Here is a 26,594-nt window from a genome sequence, read left to right as displayed (position 1 = left end):
AACCAAGGCTACACAGAGAAACCCTGTCTCAAAAAAACAAAACCAAACTAAACCAAACAAAAAACCAGTGTGCGATTAATTTTTTAAAAACCATATTTAACTTTGTAAAATTATATACAGTCTAGCTATAACTTAATTTCTTAGTTTTCTATTGTTACACATATAGACTGTTTATAATTTTTTGTTTTGATTTTTAAAAGATTTATTTCACATCACCACCACCACCACCACCACCACCACCACCACCACCACCAAGCAGGGGTTCACTATATAACTGGCTGGCCTGGAACTGCTATGTTGAACAGGCTTGCCTAACACACACATAGATCTGTCTGCTTCTGACTCCTGAATTCTGGGATTCAAGGTATGTGCCACCATGCCTGGCTCAATTTATTTTATTTTTAATTATGTGTATGTGTCTGTGTGTAGGTACGTGCTTATGAGTGCAGGTGCCCAAGGAGGCCAGAAGAGGGCACTGGATACCCTGGAGCTGAAGTTAAAGGTGGTTGTAAGGCACCTTTTGTGGGTGCTAAGATCCCAATTTGGATCCTCTGCAAGAAGAGAGTGCACTCTAATGCTCTTAACTACAGGGCCACCTATCCAGGCCCTTGGTTTTGCTTTTTGTTTTGTTTTGTTTTGTTTTTTCGAGGCAGGGTTTCTCCATGTAGTTTTGGTGCCTGTCCTGGATCTCGCTCTGTAGACCAGGCTGGCCTCGGACCCACAGAGATTCGCCTGGCTCTGCCTCTCAAGTGCTGAGATTAAAGGCGTGCGCCACCACCGCCCAGCCTAAAAAGTTTTTAATATATAAATATACAAATATATATCTATATAACTAATTAAAAAATGGTAGTATGTTGTATGTTGTGGCATATGTCTATAATTCCAGGATTCAACAGGCAGAGTCAGTCAAAATACTGTGTGTTCTAAGCCAGCTTGGTCTATGTCTATATAGTAAATTGCTGGCCAGCCATGTCTATGAGGGAAATTGTCTCAAAACAAGACAAAAAGTTGTGTTATAAATAGGAGGTATATCAAAAGATTTTAAGGAAAGGAATGATAAAGTTTTCCACAGAAGGCTCATGCTGGCTTCTTTATTCTAAGATATAAAGAGGGAGTCAACAAGAATCTATTTCAGTAATCTAAGACAGAGATAAGTAGTGGCTTGAGGCAGGGGATTGCTGTGGAAGGAGTGGAGGAAGCAGGGGCAGGAGAGGAGTGAAGGTCGGAGTCCTGCTGTGTTTTTGGAGGAAGACAGTTGGCTACGGAGTGTAAGAGCAGGAGAAGCCTGCAGATTCATTCCAAGTTTCTGAGACCGTAGCAGTTATGTTGATAATGTTGACATTAAGTAACAGGAAAAAGCCTGGATGTGGGACATTGCATCTGTCCCTCAAAGCAGCAGTGGGGATTCAAATAGAGATATCCAGCCAGCACTGAAGAGTCTAGAGGTCTGGAGTGCTGCAAAAATGTATCTGGGGGTCATTAGCATATAAATGGTCTTTAAATCCTGGAGACTGACTTACATTCCAAAGGAAGTCAGTATGTCAGTATAAGCGAAGTGGGACTTTAAACTCGGAGGAGCATTCCAACATGTCGACTACTCACCAGGTGTGTTCTATGACCAGGCATGTTCTGTGTGTTCTGTGTTGCTTGTAAATTGACCCATTTAACTTTCAAAACAAATTTTGTTGTTCTTTTTGTTTTGTTTTTCAAGACAGGGTTTCTCTGTGTAGCCCTGGCTGTCCTAGAACTCACTCTGTAAACCAGGCTGCCCTCTAACTCAGAGATCCTCCTGCTTCTGCCTAGGATTAAAGGTGTATGCCACTATGCCCAGCTAGAAATACAACTCTTCAATTTACAGAGGAGGGATCAGAAGCACAGAAAGATGGAATAAATTTCATGACATGAACTGATCACATAATGAAACTTGCTCTGAGAAATGTCATGTGAAATTTTTCTTGCAGAAGTTTCATCAGTTTAAAAGAATATTGGATATTCTGGGCAACATTCCAGTTATATTCTTAAGGATCATAAGAGGGTTAGAGGTGTTGCAGTAGTTGAGAAGACTTACTGCTCTTACAGGGACCTGATTCAGGTACTTATCAACTTACCACAACCTGTAACTCCAGCTTCAGAGGTCCGACACTCTCTTAGCCTCCATGGGCAACTACACACACACACACACACACACACACACACACACACACACACACACACACTTAAATAGAAATAATAAACCAGGTGTGGTAGTGTATAACTTTAATCCCAGCACTTGAGAGGCAGAGCTAGATGGATCTCTATGAATTCAAGGTCAGCCTCATCTACATAAAGAGTTCTAGGCAGCCAGAACTAAAAAACCCTATCTCAAAAGAAAAAAGAAGAATTAAAAAAAGAATCACCAAGACTAATTGTTTCAAAGGTGCACCTCATTTCCAATTAACCACATATTCTAGGAAAGAATACTAGAGAGACTGAAAAATAGTTATGTTCAAAGTAAGAGAATGGGGAGCTTATGTCTAGTTTTCTATCTTCTCCTTGTTTTTTTTTTTTTATTTTTTATTTATTTATTTTTTTTGCGGCACTCTTACCCAGTGAGGAAACGTCATGAAACACGACAGATTCCACTAACAAGAGTTTTATTAAGATAAGGGAGAAGGACAGATGTGCACAGGCCTGCGCAAAGACACGTGAGTGGAGTGGGGCCGGGAATCATGGCACCGGCTTAGAAAGGCTGGGCTGCGCCTGCGCACACAGGCCCATGTGGCTGTTCTACACATGTGCATAGATCACATGGTTGCGCTGCATGCTTTACGCAACCACGCAAAGCCATGGGGTCCTGGTCACATGAGACATTTTTGACGCGGAAATGACTAGGCGGAAGTGACTAGGTCCTGCTGGGCATGCGTGACCATGCCCAACCGTGGGGGTGTGTTCTGAATCCTTATCACTCCTTCCTTTTCTCCTTTGGTAGCACCGGCTGCTCAATCCCAGCCTTACACTTGCTGGTGAGCACTCTGCAATGAGATGTACCTAAGGCCCAATACTTCTTAGGACATTGTTACTTGCTTTTGTGTGAGTCTTCCTGATAAACAGGCACCCTGGGCCAGCAAGAAGGCAGCAGTAGAGCATTGCATGCAAGGTTGATGACCTGAGTTCGATCCCAGTGACCTACATTTTTGAAGTGAAGAACTGACCCTGACCTCCACGTGTGCACCATGGCACATGTGTGTGTGCATGTACACACAAAAATAAATGAAATGTAAAAAATAAAAATGTTATTTAGAAAAAGGAATGGTTACCACTCCTGCCAGCTCATTCTATGATATATGCAGATCTCAGCGGGATAGTTTCTCGGACATGTGCACGAGACAGGGAAGGATAGGAAGTACTGCAATAGCTATTACAGAAAGTGTCCTGAAAGATGATTCAAACCGCCATGCTGGCCCAGGGGACATAACAACCACCACCACAAACACGTAAGAGACCTACAGTGTGCCTTTCAGTCTCCCCTCTACCTTGGGGCAGAGATGGTATGAAAGGGGAGGTAGGAAGGGAGAATTTTCAAATGCTTTTCCGTGCTGATCAAGTTCTGAAGGAAGGACCTGGAAATAACATCACCCTTACCAACAGTGCTCCTTATCAAATTTCACAGGGGGTCTGGTAACTCAGGTGGATCATGGTTTCTTAAATAACCCACCAGGGAAGGAAGACCAGACAGGCATCTCCGTAAACCAGAGGTGATTACAGAAACACCTCTCTACTGCACACAGGAGCCAAGCACAGATGCTTGTGCTACTCCAGTCCTAGAGAGCAGCGCGGTCCTCACTGACAACACCGGAGGAAGGATCCAGAAATATCCTGTTAAGGTCATTTTCATAGCATGAAAAAGAACAAAAAGACTGTCTTTTGGGGGAAGATTATGTAATGCTAAAAACAAAACAAAACAAACAAAAAACTTAAAAGAAAAAGACAGAGCAATAACAAAGTACCTTTTTTTTTGCCTTTTTTTTTTTTTCTTCTAAAGACAGGATTACTCTACACTGTCCTGGCTGGAACTTGATTTGTAGACCAGGCTGGCCTGGAACTCACTCTGTAGACCAGGCTGGCCCAGAACTCACAGAAATCCTCCTGCCTCTGCCTCCCAAGTGCTAGGATTAAAGATATGGAGGCCATCGTTTCTAGCCTCTTTTTAGCTATTCTTTTCTCAATAACCTCCTTTAAGTGAAAGAGGGTCAAGAGGAATGGTCAGGAGAAAACTTATAACCAAGAAATGTAAGAAATAGAAGATTTGTGCTAAAAAAGGACTCAAAAACAACTTTGTGATTTTAATGAGTTTTATTCTGGACCCAGATAAATAACATCCAAAAATACTTAGAGAACTTGGGTTGCAGTCATGTAATAGCATGAATAATTTCAGGAAACACTTTATGGGCAAAGTCAGCCTGAATTTATCAAGAGTTACTGCTGTTGAATTAACATTACATATATAAAAAATTAGTAAACTCAACACCTAAAGTGAGCATGGGTAGATCACAACCTCCCTAGAGAATACTGGAGCTTGAACCCCAGCCCTAGAAACCCAGAAGCCTACAGTCTTTAGTCTGAGGAAACAAGATTAGCTGAGGAGGTGAACAAGCAAAACAAGACCTGAGAACACAAAAGAAGGCACTGCCCAGCCACTCTCCCCATATCTATTCAATATAGTACTTGAAGTTCTAGCTAGAGCAATAAGACAACATAAGGAGATCAAGGGGATACAAATTGGAAAGGAAGAAGTCAAACTTTCACTATTTGCAGATGATATGTATACATAAGTGACTCCAAAAACTCTACCAGGGAACTCCTACAGCTGATAAACTCCTACAGTAAAGTGGCAGGATACAAGATCAACTCAAAAAAATCAGTAGCCCTCCTATACACAAATGATAAAAGGGCTGAGAAAGAAGTCAGAGAAACATCACCCTTTACAATAGCCACAAGTAATATAAAATACCTTGGGATAACAGTAACTAAACAAGTGAAGGACCTGTTTGATAAGAACTTTAAGTCTCTAAGGAAAGAAATTGAAGAAGATATCAGAAAATGGAAAAATCTCCCATGCTCATGGATAGGTAGGATTAACATAGTAAAAATGGCAATCTTACCAAAAGCAATCTACAGATTCAATGCAATCCCCATCAAAATCCCAACACAATTCTTCACAAACTTGGAAAGAACAATACTCAACTTCATATGGAAAAACAAAAAACCCAGGATAGCTAAAAGAATCCTGTATAATAAAGCAACCTCTGGAGGCATTACCATTCCTGACCTCAAGCTCTACTATAGAGCTATAGTAAGATAGTAATATAGTACTGGCATAAAAACCGACATACAGACCAATGGAATCGAATTGAAGACCCTGACATTAATCCACACATATATGAGCACCTGATTTTTGACAAAGAAGCCAAAACTATACAATGGAAAAAGAAAGTATCTTCAACAAATGGTGCTGGCATAACTAGATATCAACATGTAAAAGATTACAAATAGATCCATATCTGTCACCATGCACAAAACTCAAGTCCAAGTGGATCAAAGACTTCAACATAAATCCAGTTACACTGAACTTGATAGAAGAGTAAGTAGGAAGTACTCTTGAACGCATTGGCACAGGAGATCACTTCCTAAATATAAGACCAGTAGCACAGACGCTAAGAACAACAATTAATAAATGGGACCTCTTGAAATTGAGAAGCTTTTGTAGGGCAAAAGACATGGTCAATAAGACAAAAAGACAGCCTACAGAATGGGAAAAGATTTTCACCAACCCCACATCTGACAGAGGTCTGATCTCCAAAGTATATAAAGAACTCAAGAAACTAGACATCAAAATACTGAACAATCCAATTTAAAAATGGGCTACAGAGCTAAACAGAGAATTCTGAACAGAAGAATCTCAAATGACTGAAAGACATTTAAGGAAATGCTCAACATCCTTAGTCATCAGAGAAATGCAAATCAAAACGACTCTGAGATACCACCTTACACCTGTCAGAATGGCTATGATCAAAAACACTAATGACAGTCTATGTTGGAGAGGATGTGGAGCAAAGGGAACACTCCTCCACTGCTGGTGGGAATGCAAACTTGTACAGCCACTGTGGAAATCAGTAAGGCAGTTTTTCAGAAAACTGAGAATCAACTACCTCAAGACCCGGCCATACCACTCTTAGGCATATACCCAAGGAATGCTCAATCATACCACAAAGATACATGCTCAGCTATGTTCATGGCAGCATTATTCATAATGGGCAGAACCTAGAAACAACCTAGATGCCCATCAATTAAAGAATGGATTAAGAAAATGTGGTACATATACATAATGGAGTACTACTCAGCAGAGAAAAACAATGACATCATGAAATTTGAAGGCAAATGGATGGAACTAGAAAATATCATGCCGAGTGAGGTAACCCAAACCCAGAAGGACAAACATGGTATGTACTCACTCATAAGTGGATACTAGATATAAAGCAAAGGACAATCAGACTGCAACCCACAGATCCAGGGAGGTTATATAGCAGGGGGGACCCTAGGATGACTGTGGATTATAATAAGTTTTGGTTTTACTCAATCACTGAGCAAGCTTCAGGGAAACATTTCACTATTAGGATAAGAATTTGTACTGTATCAAGCTGATAATAGAAAAAATTAAAAACAAAGAAACAAAAAAATCCAGAAATCTCAAAACAAACAAACAAACAAACAAAAAAACCCAAAAAACAAAAAACAACTAAAAACCCAGTACTCAGTCAGGCTAAACTCTGTGTCTTTTTTGCTAGCATTATACTGAAACACTTTTAGATCATTAAATATTCTCCCACACTGTAATTTTAAATATCTACATAGCACTTGGCTATGTGAATATATCACAAATGACTTAGCAAATCTGCTGTGGTCAAGTTCAAGCTTTAAAGCTTTGTCTTTTAAAAATCACACTAGGAGTCAGATGTGGCAACACACTCCTGGAATCTGTCATTCCTGAGGCCAGAGCAGGACGATTTCAAGTTGCAAGGTAGCGTTCACTTGAGAGCAACAACTGTCTTCAAAACCAAGAGCAGCTGCAGAGTGTGGAAGTCATGGCAGAATTACGATCATTTTCACAAAATTTTGTAATTAGAACATTTCTCAGAGGACCAATGATCGAAGAGTTTAACACTGCAAGTCTTCAGATAAATACCACCCAATTATTTTCAGAAAGAAGTGGCTTATGTATGTTTTTATAACATATCACTGTTTTCTCAAACTCTGATTGCTACTAGATTTCATCAGAAAGCTTAAAAAAATTACTGTGATAAAGTAGATGAACTACAACATTTATCAGTTTAGATGCATTTCAGTACATAACTCTTAGAGGCATTAAATAGAATCTTAATGTTGTGCAACCATCACTACTTCATTTCTAGATCTTTTTCATTGTCCCATACAGGAACTCTATGTCCACAAAACAAAGGAAAAGATTAAAATTTTCTTCTAGTTTTTCCAAGCTCAACTCACCAGCTCTTGTTCTTTGGGCTATTTTCTTTTTGTTGTCATGTTTTGTTTTATTTTATAATGTTTTAAAATATTCGTTTGTTTTTATTTATGTTATATATGTGTATAGTGTGTGTGTGTGTGTGTGTGCCAGCAGGGGCCAGAAGGAGTCTTACGAGCAGCTGTGAACCATCTGTGTAAGAGCAGCAAGGGTTCCTAATTGCTGATCCATCTCTCCAGCTCCCTGTTTTGGAATTTTTGAGACAGGGTTTCCTGTAGCTCAGGCTGGCCTGAACTTGCTATGTAGCTGAGGCTGGCCTTGGAATCCTTATCTTACATCTGCTCCTGGAGTGCTGTGATTGTAGACATGTGACACTATGTGTGGCCTTTATGCTGTTCTTGGAAGTATGTGGTGTTCTCATTGGTTCTGTATGTCAAGGGTGGACATACAGAAATGAGTCATTCTTGGTTATGTTTCCAGTCATCTGTGTCAAAGAATTCTGTTCCCTGTACATGTGTCTCATACTACCAGACAAGTTGGAAATTCAGACTAGGAGTCCAGCAAACTCACCCAAGCTTATTTTTATTTCTTTTTATATGTATGGGTGTTTTGCCTACATACATGTCTGTTATACAACGCATGTATGCAGTGCTCTTGGAGGCCAGAAGAGGGTGTTGGATGCCCTGGTCTGGAGCTGTAGAAGGTTGTGAGCCACCACGTGGGTTCTGAGAAGCAAACCTCTCCTTTGGAAGAGCAGCCTGGGTTGTTGACTGCAGGGCCATCTCTCCAGCCCCAAAATCTTTTCAAAATGACCATTATTGGAGCGTTTCAATTAAAAAGGAAAGCTCCATGAGAAAATGAGAGAATACTAGGTATAAAGCAGGCCGGTCAGCTCCAGGCAAAGGAGGAATTAAGATCTGGTTGCTTAGAGTGAAGAGATCATGGTGAGTGTTAGCTAGATCCTTGTTTCTTCAGTACACGCTATAGGTAACTAGGTTCTCCTTTCACAATATAGACAGAATGTTGCAGTATTTTACTCTGTCTATAGCAAGATAACCAATTGTAAATACCTTAAGTTTTCCCCTGAAGGTACTGAGTATCTACTAATACACTTTGGTTGCAAGGAAAAACATAGATTCTAGCCACTAATACAGAAAGATATTTTATTCAGTTTGTGAGGTGTTGGAGAAGCCTGCAGACCCTGCCTGGAAGAAGGCAGGTAGCCTGTGAAGAAGCAGGTCTTTCTATTTCAACACGCTTGGCTGGAGTACATGAACTTTGCCTCTCCCATCAGTGTTTTATTAGGTTCAGAAGTCAAAGTCTTGGGAATGTGGGTCTGGTTCTTGAAGTTAAATCATGTGCTTGGACCTTGGCTATGGCAGGACTTAGAGGAAGGCTTACAGCAAAGGTCTCCTGAGAGATTTTAGATCCTCTAGCTGGAGGCAGGCTCAGGAGTTTTACCGAGAATGGGCATGGTATCTGAGAAAATGAACGCACAGGTGGAAATCAGGCTGCTCTTGGGAAGTGTAAATGAAGTGGAGCACAGCAAACACCAGGATTCACCCCTTAGAGCAAAGAGGGGATTCAGTGGGAACCAGGCTCCTGAACCTTTTGTGTTAGTCGGTATATGTTGGTTTAGTATTTTTCAAATGTTAAAATGGTAGCAGCCACCTCCTCCTGTCTTCCTTCCCTTTCTCTTCTGCCCTCTTTTCCTCCCTGTATTTCTCCCTCTAAGTATACACACTAAAAACAGTATTTCTTTAGACAGATTGCAGGCCTGAAGTTAATGATCCTTTGTATGGCTGAAGGATAAGAGTGTACATGCTCATAACTTTTTTTTGTTTGTTTGTTTTTCAAAACAGAGTTTCTCTGTGTAGCTTTGCGCCTTTCCTGGATCTCACTCTGTAGACCAGGCTGGCCTAGAACTCACAGAGATCCGCCTGCCTCTGCCTCCCAAGTGCTGGGATTAAAGGCGTGCGCCACCACCGCCCAGCTATCTTTTCATTTTCTATTTTACTGAAGTGCTAACAGACTCTCAGAACATGCCTTCAATTGCTGTAGGTTGACTTTTCAGAGTCTGGATCTTTGCCTGGTTGAAGGTCAAACTGTGACCTTCACATACCATGGGTGCTCTGGGTGCTGGGAAAAAGCAATCTTTGCAGGTGCCTTCTTTTTCCTTTCTGACATGCATATGTATATAACCTCAGTTACATGCATATTGTTTCATACACATATTAATATCTGGACAAAACAGATTCCAAGGTCACTTCTTAGGCTAGTTCATCCACATACCACAGGAAAGAGGGCAGCATTTTCCTGGGGGTGGCCTGCTGGCATTGGGGAATGCTGATTTATTTGGACAGACATTTTTATGACCTGCCTAGCAAGTGCCTTCTCCTACGTGCCAAGTCTTTCTAAAAGCTGGGGATGGGTGGAGAAGCAGTAACTATACTAATGATAGGGGACTCCATGGGGTAAGGTACTAGTGTGCACCGTGACCTATATCTCCTTCAGCCAGACTCTAGTATCTCCAAATCTGAATAGGACAGAGTACCAGATTTTTTCAGAGGCTATGAATGTAAATGTGGGTGGAGTGAAAATCTGGCTCCCTGCATGCTCATTCCCTGTCTCCCCTTGCCTCATTAGGAGTGCTCACTTTTAGCCGGACTGCCAGGCTGGTAGAGCAAACATCAGTGTCCTGCTTACCCACATGCCAGCTTGTTCCTTCTGCTCAAGTGTACCAGATGGCACCTCCAGACTGGGGACTTTGCAGGGCTATAATGGCTTGTCTACCTCATGTCCTTAGTTTTGCTTGCCTAATGTCACCAGAGAAGTGCAATAGTAGAAGTTTCTTGGGGTCTCAAGCTCTTTTAAGCTGTAATGTCTGGGAGTCCTGGAAAACGTACTCTCTCGATAGAGGCCCACGCTCCACATTCCCATGGAAAGCAGCAAGCTTGATGCAATCCATGCACACGGATGTACCATTCCCTTTAGTCCCTCCTCGGCCCACTGTGCTCCAGCCTCGTGGCCCCTTCCAAAGCCGATTCCCCTGTGAGGGTTTCTCTCCACATACCATCGACACCTCTGTCTGCTAACCCTAACCCTTCGGGTCTCCTGAGACTACTGACATCTCAGCATAGCCCAAAGGCCCCTGGGTAGCACCATGTTCAGTGTCCCAGCACTGCTCAGCTTTCTCTTAACGTTTGTCCTCACAGATACTCTGTCTGCTGAAGGCTATTGGTTCATGGAAGTGGCAGCCATGTTCATCTGGCTCCCTGTTGTCATAGAGAACTCACACAGTGTCTATCAAGTACTAGGCTCTCAGTAACTTCTGGCAGCAAGAGGACTGCCTGTCACCCCCACCTGCAGTTCTGGAGGGCGCAGAGATTTGGGAGGGACTCCCAATAGCACTAAGCCAGCATAGTGCTCCCAGCGCAATCTTTCTCAAGTCAAGGCCACAAACTAAGTATTCTGGAAGAAATACAGATATGGTGAGTATGCCAAACACTTTTGGACAGTTATTCAGTGATAACATGTTCTTTAAGGAAAGGCACATTATGAATTACGGACAGTGGTTATGTGTAGGGAGAACAGAGAGGTGAGGGGGTCTTTCTTTTTTTCTTTCTTTTTTTTTCTGGTTCTTTTGAGACTGGATTTCTTTGTGTTGTTTTGGTGCCTGTCCTGGATCTCGCTCTGTAGACCAGGCTGGCCTCGAACTCACAGAGATCCGCCTGGCTCTGCCTCCTGAGTGCTGGGATTAAAGGTGTGTGGCACTGCTGCCAGGCGAGGGGGGTCTTTCAATCCCCCCTCACAATACTCTTCATTATGGTGATAAGCTATACATAACGAAGCGTGCACTTTAATGATCTGTATGCAGTTAGTTCAGTGCAGTTAAGTATATATACATCCTTGTGGGATATCACCGTTGTACTTTTTATTGAATATTGTTAATAATTCACTGACCAACTGTGAAGCTGTTTTACATGTTTCTGGGTTAAGCTGTCCTTTGGTCATGTAATGGCCTCTGAGTGATCTGGACTACCTGACCTTACCCACCTCTTTTCCATAGTAACTGAGTGAATGGCAAGCCCGTTCAGTGTAAGGTGCTATGGCCACAGGAAAATAATTATAAGAACTCAGCTGGTCCTTTAAATATTATACAAAATAAGGGCACACAGTCCCCTAACTGGTTTGATTAGAAATTGAATGAGGAGCTGGGCAGTGATGGCGCACACCTTTAATCCCAGCACTCAGAAGGCAGAGCTAGGTGGATCTCTGTGAGTTCCAGGCCAGCCTGGTCTACACAGCGAGATCCAGGACAGGCACCAAAACTACACAGAGAGACCCTGTCTTGAAAAAAGTCAAAAGAAAAAAAAGAGTGAGTTCCAAGACAGACGGAGCTGTTACACAGAGAAACCCTGCCTTGAAAAGCAAAATAAAACAAAACAAAAATTATTAGCCCATGTTAGAGACTGTCTATATTGGAACTACCACAAGGGGAGGGGCTTCCTCCCAGCTAACCTATTTTATCTAGGTTGAAACTTGACCAGGTGCATTGTGATTGAGTCTGTAGCTAACCCAGGCACGGAGCAAAGCTTAACAACTCTGTTTCCAATGGTGTCAGTGCTGATGTACTGGAATGTTCCCAGACACCTCTAATTCACAAGTCATGTTCTGAAATTGGCCCTGTCCATCCTGGGTACCACACGGACCAGCACATTGGTTTCTTTCAATAAACCACATTTCCATCCACCTATTTTGCTATTATGCCAGGATCTTGGGTTCTTCTTCTTCTTCTTCTTCTTCTTCTTCTTCTTCTTCTTCTTCTTCTTCTTCTTCTTCTTCTTCTTCTTTTTTACTTTTATGGATTCTTTGTGGATTTCACACCATGTATTCGGACCTCACTTATCTCCCTGTTCCCTTTCATTCACCCTCTGCCCTTGCAACCTCCCCCCACTCCTCCCACCCGCAAAAAAAAAAAAAAAAAAAAAAATTAAAAAGAAAAATCAAAACCAAACAAAATAAAGAGTGGCCCCCCCCCCCCAAAAAAAAAGAATCTTGTCGTGGAAGCTATAGTGTGGTCCCATGAGTCACACAGTTTACCCTTTAGTCCATACATCTTGACTTGTTTTAAGTGTTTATTGCCATGAGTCACTGGTCTGGCTCAAGGCCTCTGGCTTCTGATAAAGGTCTCTCCCTGGGACTCTTCTTGGACATCCTGTTGCTGTCCTGTGTCATGGAGATCCTGCTGTTTTGGGTTTTTAGGTTCATCTCCTTCACATGATCCAACAGTTCATAGATTTGGTGGATGTTGGGGGAGCCAACTCATAGCCCTGGTTCTGGGCCTGGGTGGTAGCTGGGTTGTCAGCTCGATGGCTTTCCCTCACCATCACTACCCAGATGAGCTCTCCAGTACTGCCTCTGCTAGCTCATCCAATGCAGCCTACAGCAAGCAGCAGGGCCAGCTCTGCCCTCGGGCCAGCTCTGCTCTCGGGTCCTCAGATCCAGGCCCCCCTCATTCATATCGTCAGAGTCATCTCTACTATTTTGCCCAGGCAAGGTGCAGGGCCCCCTCTCCTGATTGCTTTAGGGGGTATGTGGGGTGCAGGGTCAGCTCTCCTGTTCTCAGGGCTGGCTCACCTGTGCCCTTGACAACAGATGGGAAGCAGAGGCTGCTTTCTCATGCACGGCCACCAGTGAGGGTCAGGGCTAGCTCTCCTACTCTTCTGACCCCAGGGGCCAGTGGGGTAGATGCTTTCCTGTCCCAGCTGCCTATTCCCCAATACCCAGCAGCTGCTTCCCAAATTACCACACAGAGGCTTGTAGTAATTATAAATGCTTGGCCAATTGCTCAGGCTTATTACTAACTAGCTCTTACATTTTAAGTTAACCCATATTACTTATTTATGTCCTGCCACATGGCAGTAACTTTATTAACATGGCATGCTCATCTCCTGCTCTCTCTGCGTCTGGCTGGCAACCCTGACTCTGCCCTTCTCCTTCCCATCATCCTTAGTTTAGTCACCCTGCCTATACTTCCTGTCTGGCTACTGGCCAATCAGCATTTTATTAAACCAATTTGAGTGACAAATCTTTACAGTGTACAAGAGCAGGCCAACTCTCTCACCTGCTGCAGGTGGTAATGGGTGAGGGGGGAAGGGCATCTTTCCCTCACCCATGCCACCACATGGCAGATAAGGGGGGGTCGAGGTCAGATCTCCTGCTCTCATGTCCTCAGGGGTGGCTCATCTTTGTCCCTGACCACAGGGGTCAGCTCTAGTGTACTTCCCAGGTGAGGTGTATGCCTATGGTGAGGGGTGGGGTCATTTTTCCCCAAGTGCAGGGGGAAGTGAGCTCTCCCCTTAAGGGTAGGGCCAGCTTACCTGCTGCAATATCCAGCGAGGGGCAGGAGCAACCATCCCAGGGCCAGTAAAGGGCAGGGCTGTCTCAGCACAGCATGGTTCCAATGATTCCCTTGTAAACACCCCAGACCCCAGACCCAGACATGGCCCTCAGCAGCAGCTCGGGCCCAGATGCCACCATGACCCTGGTAGCAGCATGACCCCACAGGCATCAACATGGCCCCCCAGGCATCCGCAGAGCCCTTGGTGGCAACTGGAGCCATGGACAATACCCCCAGAGCCCGGCCTCTGCAGGGCCCTGGACCCAGACATGGCGATAGGCGGTGGCCTGTGCCTGGGAGTCTCCATGGCTCCAGTTGGTAGCGCCATGCATGGTTCATTTCGACACTTTCCTCACTTCTAACAGTTGTGTCTGCAATGTCGCTTTGGAGAATAAAGTATGCCATTTCCTTCATAGTAGTTTTCCTACAGGACTCTCATCCTCTATACAGCTGCTGGAGAGAAACCTCAAACTAGACCATGTTACTACCATGCTTTAACGGCTTGCAATAGTGTGGGGATGACACAATCCTAAGCATGGCCCACAAGGCTCTTTACACCTGGGTCCTGTCCCTTCACAACCACTAACGTACTTCCTGTCTCTATGGATTTCTGCTCTGGACATGTCATATCAGTGGACAATATTACATGTGGCCTTTGCCCTCTTGGCATCATGAGTTCATAGTTCATTGCTCTGTAGGTCATGTTGTGCTGCATTCTTTTTCATGGTGGATTAATTTTGCATTGTATAGACACACTCACTGTGCTCACTTTTTCAACAGCTGGTGGCTATTTGGGTTGATTCCATCTTGGGCAGTTGTAGAGAATGTTGCTATGAACATGCATGCACAAGCATGTCTGTGGATGTATGTTTTCATCCCCTGTGTACCTTCTCTTGCAAGTGCCCATCATGTATCTTTTTTTTTTCTTCTGAGTCAGGGTTTCTCTGTGTAACAGCTTTGGTTATCCTGGAACTCACTCTGCAGACCAGGCTGACCTCGAACTCACAGAGATCCACCTGCCTCTGCCTCCTGAGTGCTGGGGTTAAAGGCATGATCCACTACTGCTCAGCTCATCATGTATCTTAATCCTCTATGTTGAACTTTTTGAAGAAGCCTCCGAAACCTCTCTTTTGGAGGGTATGTTCAGTTGGTTTTTTTTTACAATTCTTGTGTGTGTGTGTGTGTGTGTGTGTGTGTGTGTGTATAGGCATGAGTGTGGATGGAGGTCAGAGAAAAACCTGCAGGTGTTGTTTCTCTCTTTCCCCCTGTGGGGCCTGGGTCATCAGGCTTGGAGGCAGGCACTGTTAGCTGCTGAGCAATCTAGCTGGCTGTCTTAGGTTCTATTGCTGTGGGACATTGACCAAGGCAACTTATGAAAGGACATTTAATGGGGGCTTGTTTACAGTTTCAGAAGGTTAGTCCATGTCCATTATGACATTTAGCATGGAGGTAGACAGGCAGGCAGACAGACAGGTGCTAGAGCACTAGATGTGTGTGTGTGTGTGTGTGTGTGTGTGTGTGTGTGTGTGTGTGTGAGAGAGAGAGAGAGAGAGAGAGAGAGAGAGAGAGAGAGAGAGAGAGAGATTGGTACTGGTTCTGCTTTTTGAAACCTCAAAGCCCACCTCCAGTAAGGCCCCGCCTCCTAATCCTTTCCCCAAACAGTTCCACACTAGGGACCAAGCATTCACATATAGGAACCCATGTGGGGGGGTCATTCTTATTCAAGCCAGGACACTGGCCCTTCCTTGTTTTGCTTATGAGACAGGATCTTGCTATGTAGCCCTGCCTGGCCTCATGCCTTGCAGTCCAGGCTGGCCTTAGACTCTCAATCCTCTTGCCTCAGCTTATGGGATTCTGGGATCATGGGTCTCAGACACCACGCCTGGCAAGGTTTAGTTGTGTGTGTGTGTGTGTGTATGTGTGTGTGTGTGTGTGTGTGTGCTGCTCAGTGCATTTGGCTCTTTTGCAGGGCCCTAATTCCATCTCCAGTCTTTCTGCCTTTCTCTCCTCTGTAGACTCCCTTGCTGATTTTGGTAGAAAATGAACCTTTCAAACTGTCTAGAAGTTATTTGCAAAGTATTTTGAACTAGGAGGACGGACATTAAAACAATGCTTGTCTGTGGGCCAGGCTCTCGCACCGGTGCGGCTTTCTAACAGGATTTATTGGGTAGGCCTATTTAGCTGCTTGCAGAGGGCTGAGACTCCTACAGCTTGCAGGCCACACTTAATTACTGCACTCAGCCTGAACGTTTTAAAGAGTTACTTTGAAGTTTCCTGGAACTATTACCATCATTAAACCTTTACATGTAAACATGTGTTGTGAGTTTCTGAAAGGAAGATATATGTCATGTGTGCACCTGGCACATCGTAATTGCTTAAAAAATTGTTGGTTGATAGTGTCTTCCGTGAATGACACTTGTCATTCCCGTGGTGTCTCCCGTGGTGTACACATTTTGGGGAGGGGAGGTATTGAGTTGTTTTAGAACGCATGAATAGGAAAGAATTTTCGTGGACGAACTGACACGAATTCACATTTGTCTACGCCGCCTCCCATCAGGTGAAAAACCAGAGTCTGGCATTTACTTTTGGAGGGCTATTTTTAGAATAAAGATCGTTTCTCCTACGCGTGTAAATTTAATCTGCCGAACAGAACAGAGAAACAGGGTCTATGCGGTTTAACCATACGCTCCCTTGCCCTAAATCATTAGGTGTGGACACAAAAGACAATGTTCTAGAAGCTGCAAAGATGACGCCAGGTGGGAATGGTAATCACTCCCATGCAGGCGACCGAGCGGACCAGGAGGGCGAGCTCCCGGCGTGCGAGCCCCTGCACAGCGCGGCGCCCTTCCCTGGGTACACAGATAATGAGTCAATCATTTCCGCCCGCCCCGAGATAAGTCGTCTGACCGCGGGGACCGAGGCCTGCTATTACGAAGACTCCTTCCCGTTCGGTCGGGCGCCCACTTCGGGATCCGCCTGAGTCACCTGGAGTGCGCGAGCCGAGAGGAGGGAGGCGCAGGCGCCCGAGGGTGGAGGGCGCGGACTCCGTTCTCCACCGCAGATGCCTCGGAAGGAAGAGGAGGGGCGACTGCGTGCGGGGAAGAGAAGGAAGAGGCGGCCGGGGAAGGGCAGGGAGGAGAGCCGAAGGCGCCGGGGAGGTCGAGCAGGGGCGGGGGCGGGGGCGTGGCGGGCACGCCCGAGGCGGGGCGGGGCTGGGCGGGGCGGCGGGCTCTGCAGCCGGGGGCTGCCGGGATTGGGGAGCCTGGCTCTGCGCTCGCCCGGGTAGCTGGGTTTGGCGGGATATGCCGGGGCTGCGCTGGCGGAGCTCTCAGCCCTGCTAGCTCCCTCGGCCCGCACCTGGCCGCCGTCTCGGAGCCCAGTAGGCCTGCTCGCCGGCGCGCACCGCCGCAGTCATGGGGCTGCAGCCCCTGGAGTTCAGCGACTGCTACCTCGACAGCCCGTGGTTCCGGGAGAGGATCCGCGCACACGAAGCGGAGCTCGAGAGGACCAATAAGTTCATCAAAGAGCTCATCAAAGACGGGAAGAACCTTATCGCTGCCACCAAAAGTAAGCGGGGCTCGCTCGCGTTTGGGCTGCGGCATGGCGAGGAAGGCGGGAGGAGCGTCTTCCCTCCCGAGTGGGATGGCTCTGTGCCCTAAACAGGGCTGGAGGAATAGATTCTTTAGGGGACAGGCTCCAGGACATTCCTCTTGCGGGTGCTTCGGGCGCGTCCCCCGGCCCGCCCCGGCCCCTCTTGGGCGCGGGAGCTGGGAGCGGTGCGTGGCAGCCGCCCCGGGGATCCCGCCTGGCCCAGCGGAGCTCGCCTCGGCGCCGGCCGGACCGAATCGAGACTCGGCTCCAGAGTCGGGTTTTACTGCGCCCTAACGCTGTTCCCAGGCTTCGGCCAAACAGAGACATCAGTTCGACAGTTTTGTCTTGTAACCTTTCCAAGGAACTTTTCTTGGAGATTGTTTGAGACCCTGCCTGTAGTTGAGTTCTTCAAAAGTCCCTTAAGCATGTGTGTGTGTGTGTGTTTAATTGATTAAGTATCTTTTATGTGTCCCCTTTCTGCCTTCCGCGACAGTCTTGACCTAGGTCCCTCATGTGCTGAACCAGAAAGTCTGCCCGACATTGTGCTGCCTTGTGCACATTCCTCCTGCCCTGTGCTGAGGCGGGTTCAAAGATTGGGGTCTGAAAGGGTCAGAGGGCGGACCGCCCCCAGGTTCTGGCCTGCAGCGCCTGTGAGTAGGGAATTCTACTCTTTTCAGACTTGATGCCTCCCACCTCGGTCCGATCCCGTATTAAACAGACAGATAAACAAACAAACGCTCAAGCCACGTCTGAAGACGACAGAAAGAGATGTGTATTGGAGCTGTAATGAGTCAGGAGTTGAAGTTCGTGCAGAAACAGTTGTAGTGCTCTAAAGTGGGGCGAAGTTCTCCAGGTCCAGGTGCTGGCATCCAGGCCACTCTGGGACCCCGAGTCCCTTCCTTGAGTTATTGTGAGCACCCCTTTTCCCCCTTAGAAAGACCTGACTGCTCAGGAGCCAAGCACAGGGGCGGTACCCAGACTCTTGGGTAGGTCTTTGTTAGGTTCCCTGGTTTAGTAATTGCCATCCCTGGGAGTTTATTCCATGTGTTTGTAAACATCACCTCTGGAAAAATAACCCAGGTACAGTCTCATCCCACCGTCTTGCATCCGGGAAGAATAAAATATACTGAGCAGTTCTTCTCATCTACCCGTCCAAATGCCTGGCCCAGTTCATACTCACTTAATGAATGAGTTGAAATATTTTTTAATGGGAAGAATTTAGTGGAGCCATCCCTGTAATTTGGGAAGCAAGTCACTCAACATCTCTGGACCATTTCCAGGGTTCCATTGGTTCTTTGGTGTTGTAAAGTTGAGATTGGGCATCACTTATGGTGAGTGGGTCATTTGCTGGGTGGCTGGCTGTGCAAGCCTTTGGCTCTGAGTCTTTGTGCTTGGTGGGAAACAGGAGGAGGGATGGCCATCAGTGAGAGGTGTGTGGGGCATCAGTGGGCTGTGAAGTATGTGTGTTAGCATTTCTGTGCTTAAGGAGCATCACTAGGTGGGGACATCTGTAAACCTTCTCTTTGTGTGCACCAGGGGAGGGCAGAGGACAACTCTGTGGAGTTGGCTCTCCCTTTCCATGTTTATGTGTGCTCTGGGTACCTAGCTTTAAGCGGTCTCCAGCCTGTTTTGTTGGCTAGAATTTCCCCTGAAGCTAGGGGGATGAGGAGAAGGGCAGATGGGGAAGTCGGTTTGGCCGTGGGTAGGAAGCTATTTCTGTGACGGTGCATGTTCCTGAGGCAGCCAGTGTAAGGGGTAGGGTGGGGATGTAGGGGCTGTTAGCCTTCCTCTTCAGAAGGTAGTTTCTGGAATTTGTGATTAGGTGTCACAGTCCTTGTGTTTATGGTTAAAGATAACACAAAATGAGTAATCCCATTTAAGAGAAGAGCTAGACAGTATCTTTTCTATCCTCATCCTTAACTTTACAGTCCTTCCCACAACAATAAAAGCTTCAGCGTATGCCCTTTTGGCAAGTTGGGAGGACCCTGGCCTTTTCCCACCTGACCAGTTAAAAGTTGTCTTCTAGATGTAGCAGAGAGTAAGAGGGTGGAGCTTGAACAAGGGACCTGGGTCAGTTCTTCTGTGGGGTCTGGCTCGGCTGGGCGGGGCATGCCGTGCTTGCCATGCTTCCCTGCTGCCTGGTTCCCGGCATTTGGGACCCGGCTGATGAGGTCACTTAACCAGTTGTCTTTAACTTTGGATTCTAGAGATTGAAGAAAGGACATTAGGGGAATCATCTCCAGAAAGAACATTAATCAAGCTGGCCAGATCACCAAATTGCTTCTATTTCCTGGTGTTTTATAACTTGGTTTGCAGAACAAGGCCTCTTGTGCTCCTCTTTGGACTGTGTGTTTAAATGATTTCTGTTCTTCATTGTCCTGCAAGACACCCCTACTTGTCAATTGAATGTCTTGAAATGTCTTTGAATTCTTCCATCAGTGTTTAAAGAAGGTGGAAGCCTGTGGGGTCTGCAGGCCTGCTGTGAGCTCCGTTCAGTGGTGGTGGGGAGTGAGTGCCTACAGTCTGACGCCGTGACTGGATAAGAAGCAGTGAGAGTCAGGCCTGGGCTGTGGAGGGGCACTCCTGCAGTCCTTGTAGTCTGGAGGCTGATGCAGCAGGATTGCAAGTTTGAGGCCACCTTGGGTTACACAGTGAGAGCTTGTTTTAAAAAACTAAACTGGGGGCTGGAGAGGTGGCTCAATGGTTAAGAGCATTGACTGCTCTTCCGGAGGACTCAGGTTCAATTCCCAGCACCCACATGGCCTCACAGCTGTCTGCAACTCCAGTCCCAGGGCTTCCGACACCCTCACCCAGACATGCATGCAGACAAAACACCAATGCACATAAAATAAAAGTAAATGAATAAATTAAACAAAACAGCAACAATAACAACAACAACTGTGGAGGGACTGGAGAGCTGGGTGAGCACATGCTGCTCTTCCAGAGGATCAGTGTTGGATTCCTAGCACCCTTATCTGGGCCCTCACAACCACCTGTAACTCCAGCCCCAGGGGGATCTGACACCTCTGGCCTCTGTGGCACCTGGATTTGCATGAACATACTCCCATACAGACACACACACATAATACAAGTAATAAATACATAATACAAATATAAATAATAAATGCAAATATTAAAAATAAAAAAGAAGCCAAAGGGAGTAAGATTAAGTGGGATAAAAAGGTTAAGTGATGGTAGGTATCCCAACTTTGACAGGACAGATTTGTCCAGAGGAGAGCAGGGAAAGAGTGCTGGAAATTTGAGAACTCCCTGGTGTTTTATATAAGGAAGAGGACCTTGTCAGATTGGAAACAACTGAGAAGGAACCGGAACACTTGCAGTGCTGGGAAGAATGAGGTGACCAGTTTGGCTGGAGGGAGATTTCATGTGAGAGCAGACTGCCAGGAACGGGAAGGTCAGTTTCAGACGATGGATGTGGGGAATGGGCGTGCTCCCTTGGAGAAGACTGAAGCTTGACACTAGTCAAGAGAGATGGGCTAGAGGCAGTGTATTGGAAGTGTGTGGGATGAGTTTGGACGTCGAATGGGGTGGGGTGGTTGGCTTGGGTGGAGCGCCAGAGAGCCAGCGATTTCTGTGGGAGATTGGGAGATCATCCACTCACTCACTTCAATGGACTCTTTGTTCCAATGGCTTTTAAGTTCTTGCTTTTGTCTTTCCTCCCTTTCGTAGAAAGCCGAGTCCTCTTTCAGTGCGGGTTAAATGGTTGTGAGTTTTTCAGGCCATGGCTAGTTTTAGGTGCTTGTGATTCATACAGATACATAGCCAATTTCATGTGCATAACTTTCACATTCTGGTGTGCCTAACCTGTAGGAAAAGTGTCAACAGACAATCCTAACCATGTTAACCACTCCTTGGTATATGAGGTACTCTGCAATAAACTTGGATTGTCTGGTTTTGTGTGACTCAAAGGCCTCAGAATGGCCCCTCTCTGCCCCCATCACATATGAGTGTGGACCAAAGGGTCTTTGCTCATTTTGAGCCGGGTCTAGATCGGGTCTGCCTAAACTAGGTTTTGATATTTCTAGGCCTTTGTGATGATTTAGTGTTTCATTAGGCAGACACAGAAAGACCCCTTTCTTCCTGTGTCCTGGCTCAGAGATGTTCTTAGGGGGAAATTTCTTAAGTTGCCTTTACACATCATATCAAGATTTAGAAGGCTGGAAAGAATTTCGGTTCTCGGTGAACTTGAGTTTACCTTTTTGTATCAGCGGTCAGTGCAGACTGACAGCGACAGCATGGAAGGGTCTAAATGGGCAGAAGAGCTTTGCAGACGCTCTTGTTGATGCTGGAGAGACTTTCCGCTTCCACTGATCCAGATTTTGTTCCAGTAACTCAGGGAGAGGTACTTAGGGGTATTTCTGATTGATGTAACTGCTTCTAGCTCAGTCCTAACTGTGCCATAAGGACATAGGTGGGCGGACTCCAGTCCAGTTTGGGTAAATCCATTTTCTGGTCTGGCAAACTGTTTTAACATTGAGGATCCCAAGGGCTGGAGTTTAATCCCAAAGACTCATAAACCATGCGTGGCATAGGCTGTAATCCCTATGTAACACCTATTCTCAAAAGGTATAGGTAGGGGGATCAAAAGTTCTTGATCACCCTTGGCTACTTAGCAGGTTTTAGGCCAATCCTAGAAAAGAATGAAGATTCTGATTCTGGTAAAGCAGACTGATGGGAAGCCTGTTGTAGCTGGAGAGCTTGTCTCCAGCCCCCGACAAGCCCTGTCAGTCTCACAGCCCACTTATAAAATAAACACACAGAGACTTATATTGCTTACAAACTGTATGGCCGTGGCAGGCTTCTTGCTAACTGTTCTTATAGCTTAAATTAAGCCATTTCTATTAATCTGTAAGTTGTTACGTGGCTCATGGCTTACCGGTATCTTAACATGTTGCTTCTCATCTTGGCGGCAGCTGGCAGTGTCTCCCTGCCTCAGCCTTCCACTTCCCAGAATTTTCCTCTCTCCTTGTCCCACCTATACTTCCTGTCTGGCTACTGGCCAATCAGTGTTTTATTTATTAACCAATCAGAGCAACACATTTAACATACAGAACATCTCACAGCAGCCTGCTAGAGACACAGGGTTCACAGAAGAAGATCTTCGCTCTGGGTTGTGGTGTGTCTGCCAGCAATGAACTAATTATATCTGCATTCGTGATGTCACCATGAGCCTGAGGCGACATCTGATTGTTTGTTAAATCACATTAAGACAGTTTGGATTGATGTTCTCTTGCTTGCTTTGTTGGAGCTGGTAGTGTAGATTTGTGCTGATGAGTGGAAATTAGAACAGTATAGAAAATAAAATATTTGTAAAAGCTCACAAAAGTTTAGTTTTTTCCTGAATAGAAAAAAGTATGTGCTTGCTTTTGTCCTGAAGAACTTCCCGTGGATCCCTCTGCTTGACCGGCTTCAAATGCTTTTCTCACCCCAGGTGCTCCTTGATTCCATTTAGAGTGGGTTCCGAATCGGAATCAGGTGTAGAATGGTTTCCGTTCAGTGAGCTGATGTCTTTGGGTCTTTGTGATCCATCAGTCAACCAGCCTCCCATCCTTCCCATCTCCTGGGAACCTTTTGTTTGTTTTTGTGAGACACGATCAAGATGCATAGCCCCGCTGGCCTCTAACTTAGGACCCTTTTCTTTCTGTCTGAGACCTTGCTGGGATTTCTAGGTGTACACCGCCACAGCTGGCTCTTTGCCGACTTTTTCTAAGTTCTTAGGGCTTTTGGGCTATGATAGAGAGGGCGCTTTACGTTTTGTGTTTAATCTTTGATGAGCCAGGTGTGGTGATGCAGGGCTTTTAGTCCCAGCACTCAGGAGGCAGGAGTGAGTTGTAAACTGGAGTTTATAGGACATACTCCATTAGCTGACTGCTTGGACTGAGTTGATATATGTGAAGGTGGTGATTATGACATATCACCTATAAGGCCTTTGTCTGGGGGTACAGAGGCAGTTGTGGCTTACAGGCCAATTACCTAACCTCTTGGTACTTGCTGCTCCTAAACGGTGCGCTTGCCTAAGTCATCACTAGTGAACAAGCACAGAATCGTCAGAGTCTGGAAGGAGCCACATTCTGACAATGCTGAGAAGTTTTAGAAAAGAAATTAAAAGTAAAACTCACTGATACCTTGGGGAGCCCTGATTCACAGGGATGTGAATGTCAAGTACAAGATGTCACAAAGGCTGTTAGCACGCTAGTGGACCATGCACATGCAAGCAGCCAGATAAGGGTGTCATCCAGTTGCTCAAGGTTGAAATGGTGGCCCCAGTGACCAGAAATTTTAGACACTTAACATCCCTGAGATGTTCTTAAGTGGTTGTCAGTCATGCTGGAAAACCATAACGCATTAACGGCTGTATTTGCTATAATAAGTTCACAGTTAGGAAAGAGAGCCAGAGACCTCTGGGAGAGGGATTGTCCCACGAGCTGTAAGGCAGTGTCCTTCACCAGGTGTGCCCTAAGTCATTGTAAATCGTGTTTTGAATGAGTGTTGAGTAGATGTGGCATTGCACAGATAAACTACATCTGACCACATGGGGTAGTGGTGCCTCTTGTCATGTCTGTTGTTAGAAATTTCAATGTGAATACTTTGTCCTCTGGCATTCAGTGTCCTCTGACTTTGCCTTTGATTTTTTAGAAATACTTTTTAAAGGCAACTGGTCAAATTGGCTTTATTTCCAATTCCAGAGGATAGTGTTGAGCTTTGCAGATCATTCTGAGCAGAAGTGTCTTGAATGTTGTCCTTAAAAGTTAAACCTCAGAGACAGGCTTATTTAAATGTGCATTAAGTTATTCTGGGCCTGAGATGGCTCAGGGTTGTCGAGTGCATGTCACTCTTGCAGAGGACACAGGTTTGATTCCCAGCAACCTCATGGTGTATCACCATCTGAACTCCAGTTCCAAGGGATCCAACACCCTCTTCTGACCTGTATGCACACCAGGCATGCACATGATACACGTCTATACATGAAGACAACACACACACATGTAAAAATGCAAGAAGTTAAACATTTCCTATTTAAAATGTGTGTGGTAATTGCTAACTTTAGACTACCTGCTTTACTAGATGCTAATCTCATTGCTGTCATATGTTAAGACTTTCTCCCTGGTGTGTTGTTTTCCTGCTCTGTAGATTAGGAAACAGCTCAAGAGGTTTAATGCAATGTCCAAATGACAGTTTGGTGGCGTTGGAATGCTTACCTGGGTTTGTCCGATTCCCCAGCTGGTAACCACAGTAACAAGCCATCCCAGAATAAGGGTGTACTGTGGTCGGCAGGGCTGTTAGAGTGATAAATCCTGGTTATCTGAACGTGTACATTTGATGATCTATAGAATATTCTTATTAACTCAGTACAGTGACAATGGTGTAAAATTTGAACTGTGACCATTGTGGTCATTGTTATAAATAAAATTGACAATTTATAAGTATAGATATTCAGAAATTATTTTAGTTTAAGATCCAGTACAAGGCACAAACTTCCACTTAACATTCTTTATCAAACTCCGTTCTTCTCTGTCTTTATCTGCACCTTTCGCCTTTTTTTCCTCCCTTCTTCTCTTCTAATTTCTTCTTCTCCTCCTCCTCCTCCTTCCTTCTTGACAGAGTCTTTTTCTTATGTAACACTTGCTGTCCTGGAACTCACGCTGTAGACCAGACTGGCCTGAAACTCCGAGAGATCCGCCTGCCTCTGCCTCCCTAGTGCTGGGGTTAAAGGCGTGCGCCACCGTCAAAATAGGCCCAAGGATGTGGCTTACTGGCAGAGTGCTGCCTGATATGAATGAGATCCTGGGCTTTATCCCCAGCACTGGGAATAAAAGTTTAAAATATTCATTCAAAATATTCCAGAAATAGAAAAAGACAAGAACTGTATAATTACTATCATGTATTGCCCAGCTTCAAAGAAACAAAAGCTGTTTGCTTCTCTCATTCTCCCTGAAAAGCAGGAACTATCCATCCCTGTTCTCACTGTTGCTAGGCTTTTGTTTGTTTTCAGACAGGGGCTCTATGCAGTCCTGATTGGTCTGTAGTCCAGGCTGGCCTTGAACTCACAGAAATCCTCTTGCCTCTCCTCCTGAGTGCTGGGAATAAACATGTGGGCCATCATGCCCAGCTACTTACTAGACATTTAATAGCTTGACATAGCAATTTCTGCATGCTTTTAGACTTTATATAATGGTTTTATATATATACTCCCCCACCACATTGTATTTGAGAGATTTAGACTTAGTGATACATAGTTTTGTTGCATTTTGTTCAGCTGTTTTGAAATGAGTGACATTCATGCAGTTGTTTTTTGCACCTTATATCTGTCCTTTATATTTGCACACCCCAGCCCCAGGCTTTTATTTTGGTAGTGAAACCATAAGCATACCTTGAGAATATTCATTACAAAACCTTGATTGTGATAAATTGAAATGACTACCTTTGAAAATGATCTATAATTATGAATCCATGAATCTCTTAAGACTTTTTGAGGTGCTAAGGCTCAAACCCTGGGCCTTGGGAGTGCTGGGTAAGCAGTACTAGGTACAGCTGTAGTGCTAAATTGTGTTTTTAGTATTTTGTGTTACTAGCTCAGTGCTATAATCAGAGAAAGCCAGTGCACATTTCAGGACCCTTAAGAAATGACTGACTGGCCTGAATCAGCAATAAGAACCTCGAGAGCCTTTTCTGTTCAACTGAGATTGGACTAGCAGTGTTAGAATGTAAAGGGAAAATGATAACTGTGTTTCTACACACCACGTACATGAACAACTTGGCTTCAAGGCTCATGAGTGTGAGGCAGGATTGTTTGGTGTCTCGTGATAAACTGGAGATCAAGTGTAAACAGAACCCAGATAGAAAGACAGGAAAATGGTGGAGACACGAGAAGGCAAAGGAACCCCTCACCTGCAATCCAGCACGAGTCTCTTGCCAGCAGTGAAGCAAGAATTGCATGTAGCACCAGGGACTTTGTCCCTTCTCAGCTGTGAACCTGCAGGTGAGGATGCTACCAAAGCCCTTTTGTGGCCTTAGTGGCTTCTGCTTGAAGACATGCCTGCTTTACCTCATTTATCATGAGAG

General features: G+C 45.3%; 1 protein-coding gene across 1 annotated transcript in view; it reads left to right on the top strand.

Annotated features, from left to right (window-relative positions):
* Window positions 1-17,147: 17,147 nt before the first annotated feature.
* Arhgap10 (Rho GTPase activating protein 10) overlaps window positions 17,148-26,594 on the top strand; it is a 95,718-nt gene continuing 86,271 nt past the window's right edge. Inside the window, exon 1 of the mRNA XM_037206151.1 lies at window positions 17,148-17,486. Within this exon, the coding sequence (XP_037062046.1) occupies window positions 17,333-17,486 (154 nt within the window). The 5' untranslated portion in view covers window positions 17,148-17,332. The remainder of the gene's footprint in view (window positions 17,487-26,594) is intronic.

Source organism: Peromyscus leucopus, chromosome 5, assembly GCF_004664715.2.
Source record: "Peromyscus leucopus breed LL Stock chromosome 5, UCI_PerLeu_2.1, whole genome shotgun sequence".
Taxonomy (NCBI): domain Eukaryota; kingdom Metazoa; phylum Chordata; class Mammalia; order Rodentia; family Cricetidae; genus Peromyscus; species Peromyscus leucopus.
Note: the sequence above shows the minus strand (reverse complement) of the source record. Positions and strands in the feature narration are given on the sequence as shown.